This window comes from Neophocaena asiaeorientalis, unplaced genomic scaffold (assembly GCF_003031525.2).
Source record: "Neophocaena asiaeorientalis asiaeorientalis breed wild unplaced genomic scaffold, Neophocaena_asiaeorientalis_V1.1 scaffold76, whole genome shotgun sequence".
In the NCBI taxonomy this organism is placed as follows: Eukaryota; Metazoa; Chordata; class Mammalia; order Artiodactyla; family Phocoenidae; genus Neophocaena; species Neophocaena asiaeorientalis.
In genome coordinates this window covers 667,206-673,276 of record NW_020173668.1, presented here as the reverse complement: position 1 = coordinate 673,276, position 6,071 = coordinate 667,206, and the positions used below count along the sequence as shown (strand labels likewise).

The window sequence follows — 6,071 nt, the reverse complement described above, 5'->3', positions numbered from 1 at the left end:
GAGCCACAACTACGAAGCCCACCAGCTACAACTAAGGAGCCCGCCAGCCACGACTAAGGAGCACATGTGCTACAACTAAGAAGACGGCAAGCTGCAGCTAGGAAGCCTGCAAGCTGCAACTAAGGAGCCCACCTGCTGCAACTAAGACCTGGTGCCACCAAATAAATAAATAAAATAAATATAAAAATAATAAAATAAAATATTATATAGCAGAAACTAACATACCATTGTAAAGCAATTATATTCCAATAAAGATGTTTAATAAATAAATAAACAAATAAAATAAAAGTCAGCTGCTTTCCAATTCACCAGCAACAAACAAGTGGAATTTGAATTAAAAACACAATACCATTTACATTAGCACTCCCCAAAATGAAATACTTAGGTATAAATCTAACAAAATATGTACAAGATCTACATGAGGAAAGCTACAAAACTCTGATGAATGAAATCAAAGAACTAAATAAATGGAGAGATAGTCCATACTCATGGATAGGAAGACTCAATATTGTCAAGATGTTAGTTCTTCCCAACCTGAGCTATAGATTCAATGCAGTCCTAATCAAAACCCCAGCAAGTTGTTTTGTGGATCTCCACACACTGATTCTAAAGTTTACATGGGGGCTTCCCTGGTGGCGCAGTGGTTGGGAATCTGCCTGCCAATGCAGAAGACACAGATTCGGGCTCTGGTCCGGGAGGATCCCACATGCCGCGGAGCAGCTAGGCCTGTGCGCCACAGCTGCTGAGCCTGCGCTCTGGAGTCCGCGATCCACAACTACTGAAGACCTTGCACCTGGAGCCTGTGCTCTGCAACAGGGGAGGCCACCGCAATGAGAAGCCCGCGCACCACGGTGAAGAGTGGCTCCCGCTCGCGGCAACTAATGACAGCCTGCGCAGAGCAACGAAAACCCAACTCAGCCAAAAATAAATTTAAAAAAATAATAATAAAAATAAAGTTTACATGGAGGCACACCCAGCTAACTCAGTCGGTGGAGCATGAGACTCTTAAAATTTACATGGAGAGACAAAATACCCAGAATAGCCAACATGATATTGAAGGAGAAGAGCAAAGCTGGTACACTAACACTACCTGACTTAGCCACAGTAATCAAGACAGTGTGGTACTGGTGAAAGAATAGGCAAATAGATCAGTGGAACAGAACAGAGACCCATATAAATATAGTCAATTGATCTTTGACAAAGGAGCAAAGGCAGTACAATGGAGCAAAGATAGTCTCCTCAACAAACGGTGCTGGGATAACTAGACATCCACATGCAAAAAATGAACCTAGACCTAGACCTTACACCCTTCATAAAAATCAACTCAAAATGGAGCATCAACTTCCAAGTAAAATGCAAAACTGTAAAACTCCTAGAAGGCAACGGGGAAACCAAGATGACCTTGGGTATGGCAATGACTTTTTAGATACAACACCAAAGGCACATTCCTTGAAAGAAATAATTAATAAGCTAGATTTCACTAAAATTAAAACTTCTGTTCTACAAAAGGCAATGTCAAGAAAATAATAAGACAAGCCACAGACTGGGCGAAAATATTTGCAAAAGACACATCTGAGGGAATTCCCTGGTGGTCCAGTGGTTAGGACTCGGCACTTTCACTGCCAGGGACCAGGTTCAATCCCTGGTCAGAGAACTAAGATCCCGCAAGCCACATGGCATGGCCAAAAATAAATAAATAAAATAAAATAAAATAATTATTTAAAAAAAGACACATCTGGGCTTCCCTGGTGGCGCAGTGGTCGAGAGTCCGCCTGCCGACGCAGGGGACACGGGTTCGTGCCCTGGTCCGGGAAGATCCCACATGCCGCGGAGCGGCTGGGCCCGTGAGCCATGGCCGCTGAGCCTGCGCGTCCAGAGCCTGTGCTCCACAACGGGAGAGGCCACAAGAGTGAGAGGCCCGCGTACCGCAAAAAAAAAAAAAGACACATCTGATAAAAGATTGTTACCCAAGATATCCAAAGAACTCTTAAAACTCAACAGTAAGAAAACAAACAGTCTGATTAAAAAATGGGACAAAGACCTTAACAGACACCTCACCAAAGAAAGATATACAAAGAAGATATACAGATGGCAAATAAGCATCTGAAGAGATGTTTCACATCATATGTCATCAGAGAAATGTGAATTAAAACAATGGTGAGATACCAATATACACCTATTAGAATTGTCAAAATCTGGAACACCGATAACACCAAATGCTGCTGAGGATGTGGAGCAACAGGAATTCTCATTCGTTGCTGGTGGGAATACAAAATTGTACAGCCACTTTGGAAAGCCGTTTGGTGGTTTCTTACAAAACTGAACATACTCTTACCATATGATCCAGCAGTTGTGCTCTTTGGTATTTAGCCAAAGGAGTCGAAAACGTACATCTACATAAAAACCTGCACAAGGATGTTTATAGCAGCTCTATTCATAACTGCCCAAACTTGGAAGCAACCAAGATGATCCTCAATAGGTGAATGGATTAATAAACTGTGGTACATATAGACAATGGAATATTATTCAGCACTAGTAAAAAATGAGCTAGGAAGCAATGAAAAGACATGGAGAAAATTTAAATGCATATTACTAAGTAAAAGAAGCCCATCTGAAAAGCCTACATATTGTATTATTCCAGGTATGTGAAATTCTGGAAAAGGCAAAACTATGGAGACAGTAAAAAGATGAGTGGTTGCCAGGAGTTGGGGGTGGGGGTGGGGGTGCGGCAGAGGGAATGAATAAATGAAACAGAGACTTTTTAGGGTAGTGAAACTACTCTATGATACTATAATGATGGATGGCTATGTCATTATACATTTGTCCAAACTCATAGACTACAGTGTACAATGTGAAGCGTGAACTCTAAGGCAAACTATGGATTTTGGAGGATTATGTGTCCAAGTAGGTTCACCAATTGTAACAAACATACCACTCTTGTGGGGGCTGTTAATAATGGGGGAGGCTATGTATGCTTGTGGGGAGGAAGCATGCGGAAAATCCCTGTATCTTTCTCTTAATTTTGCTGCGAACCTAAAACTGCTCTAAAAAATAGTCTGAAAGAAAAAAAAAAAAGATGCTATTTCAACTTTCCCTTTCCCATAGAATGGACTCTTGTCTTTTTGTATTTGCTTTGGGGGCAGGTGGCTGGGGTGGGAAGGGTGGGAAAGGGAGACCAGAAAGAGGCGGTCGCTCTGCTCACCGCTTGGCTTCCTCCAGCCGGCACAGGTACTCATAGGCGACGTTCTGCCGCCTCTGCTCATCCATTTCCTCAGCTGTGAGGCGTTCATCTGAGGAACCAAGGAGGGGAGCATTAGACAGAGGGCTGTAGCAAGCTTCTTCTTAACAGACTTTCCAAGGCAACTCTGCTCGGAAACCGGAGGCATCTCCCACATGTCTGTCCCCCTAGTCCCAGGACACTGGCTCCAATCTTCTCTCCCATCCAGTAAAGCTTTCCTAGTCAGCATCCTGTTAAAGGGAGGCCTCCCCACCCTTTAAGAGGGGATCCTTCCTGTATTGGAGGCATTCCTTCCCTTTCCCCTCTAGCCATCTTCCTGACCTCCCCCTTCCAAAACCTACTTCACTGCGCTTCCCTCAGTACCTCCTAGTAGGAATGTCCAGACCCCTCCTTGGCTGGGAACTTAGCTCCTCATTTTATCCCTAATTAGATTCTGAGTTCTCCAAGAACTGTACTTGTGTCATCCTCCTCAGATACTCTCCCAGAGGCTAGGTTAACAGGACTAACTAGAACTCATCATTCAGCAGCCATTCATTCATTCAATACCTCCTATATGTCAGGCACTGGACTAGTGGACCCCTACTCTCAAGAAGTACAAAGATTACTATTAGAAGAGAAAAACATGTAAGTAAAAAACTTCAACCTGATGTGAGAAGTGCGATCATAGTTCATGAATAGTCTATGGACATAGATAAAGAGAACGGACATGTGGACACAGGGCGGGAAGGGGAAGGTGGGACAAACTGGGAGAGTACGATGGACATATATACACTACCATGTGTAAAATAGATAGCTAGTGGGGACAAGGTTACAGCAGAAACTAACACAACACTGTAAAGCAATTATACTCCAATAAATAAATAAAAATAGTCTATGGAAGCAGCAGAGGAAGCAAAGGATTCTACCTGTGAGTAGAATCTTAAAGAATGAACAGGCAGAAAGGGAGAAAAGGCAGTTCAACAGGGGGAACCATGTGAAAAAAAGCCACTCACTTGGGTTTAAGTGGAAGGACAGAGAATTTTAAAAGATCACAAAGGTGTATTTACTCTCCCTTTTGGTATAGGTCACCTGAGGAGTAAAACAGTCTCCAAGCTAAATAAAATGCAGACAATCTCTGACTCCCAAACTCAAGAACAGGAAATCCCTGAAATGAGACAGCATTCATATTCTGCCTTAGCCACAGCCTCCTTTAATCCTTTTCCCCCCTCCTCTCCCCTATCTCTCTAGTCTCCTTAGGGAAGACAATACAAAAGCTGACAAAATGAGAGAAAGCTACACACATACACCAAGAAAATAAAGTCAGAGAGCTTGAAAACAGAGACAGAGCTTAGCAAATGTCTTTGACTCAGCACTTAATGTTGTTCCAACTCCTTCTCTCTTTTCATTATGTTGCATATCCTGCAATATGATTGGGGCAGGGGCAGGGCTTCTTTGAATTGTCAGTTAAGCAAGTTAAAACACACACACAAACACACACACACCCCTCCATGTTCAAATTGGAAAGCACTGGCCAATCGCAGGAAATCCATCAGTTCTTCTGAGGGGGGTGTACAAGAAACAAGTTTTGGTTGCTAAGCATGGAAAATAAACCAGTAAGTGAGTGACATCACTTCAGAGTTATGAATTGGGGACTGTGAGAGATGGGCGGGACTTTGTACGTACACACAGAGTCTTAAAAAAAAAAAAATCAGTTTTCCTGTCCTTTTCAGATCTGGAACTAGCTTTCCTTCAACAGATAGGTGGACGTGGACTTCGCTTTTTGAATCCTAATGGAGAGCAAGGGAAAGGAGTAGATTTTGCTTTTCTTTCAGAAGGTCAGATGGAAACGTTTCCGCGGTCCCATTTTTCGGACCCCAGTCTCTCTTTGTAAAGCAGTGTTTTTGAAAGTGTGGTACTTGGACTACTCGCATCACAATTATGTGGGGTGACGGAAGAAGCACAGCGGTGCTTGTTGTAAATGCAGATTATGGGCCCAAGTCGAGACCTATAGTTGCTAAAGCTCTGGGATAGGATTCAGGAATCTGCATTTTAAATTAGCTCCCCGGGTAATTCCGACACCGTAAAGTTTGAGAGGCATTGTCTCAAAGAAGCATCAAAAAGTCAAGGAAGCCCCCGCAGGCCTTTTTAGGCGTCCCGTCCCCTGGTAGCGCTTGGCAAGTATGGTAGCCAAGAGTAACTGCCGAATTTTTAAGGGGCCATCCAGACCACCTACATTCTCCCAGCCCAGAATTTGGGAATAAGTGAGAAAACTGTTTGTAAGCTTTGAAGCGCGACACAGAAGTCGGAGCGTTTCGCAGCTCACAGGTTTACTCCCGCCCGCAGGAGTCCGGACTGAGTGCTCCCTCCCCACGGAGCACAGTTCGGCCGCCCCTTGCTTGGTTGGCCCTGCGCCCAACCCCAGCCCCAACCTCTCCCAGGACCGCCGAGTCCCCGACCAGTGGCATCACTGCCGGACCCTTCTCGGCCCCTTCTGACACTCACAGGTCGCCCGGGACGGGCCCGTTCCTCTCCCCTCCATGTTTCTCCTTCTTCCAGGTTTGAATCTCCCGCCGCCCGGCCACCGCCCCTCATCGTAGCCACAGGCAGACAGGACACTTCCTGTCTGTGCCGCAGGGGCCTCTGGGATTTGTAGTTCCAGGCTTGGGAGGTGCGCCGCCAGATGGGACGAAGCGTACCGTCCAAGACGGGGAGGGGCGCTCCCGGAGGGGAGCTCCCGTTCCTGTGGTATTTTGGGTCGCTGTTTCTCCAGGGCTCCTTCGCTGTTAAACCGTCTTATTTGAAGTAGCCCCTGCGCCCACCCCTGCCTCTATCATTTTTCCCTGGTATTCCCATT

At 45.1% G+C, this 6,071-nt stretch overlaps 1 protein-coding gene across 1 annotated transcript in view; it reads right to left on the bottom strand.

Annotated features, from left to right (window-relative positions):
- The window catches only part of IQGAP3 (IQ motif containing GTPase activating protein 3), a 40,504-nt gene extending 34,739 nt beyond the window's left edge, over positions 1-5,765 (bottom strand). The window contains exons 1-2 of the mRNA XM_024748196.1: positions 5,720-5,765; positions 3,203-3,290 (exon numbers count right to left, since the gene is read on the bottom strand). Of these exons, the coding sequence (XP_024603964.1) occupies positions 3,203-3,290; positions 5,720-5,756 (125 nt within the window). The 5' untranslated portion in view covers positions 5,757-5,765. The remainder of the gene's footprint in view (positions 1-3,202; positions 3,291-5,719) is intronic.
- Positions 5,766-6,071: the final 306 nt, after the last annotated feature.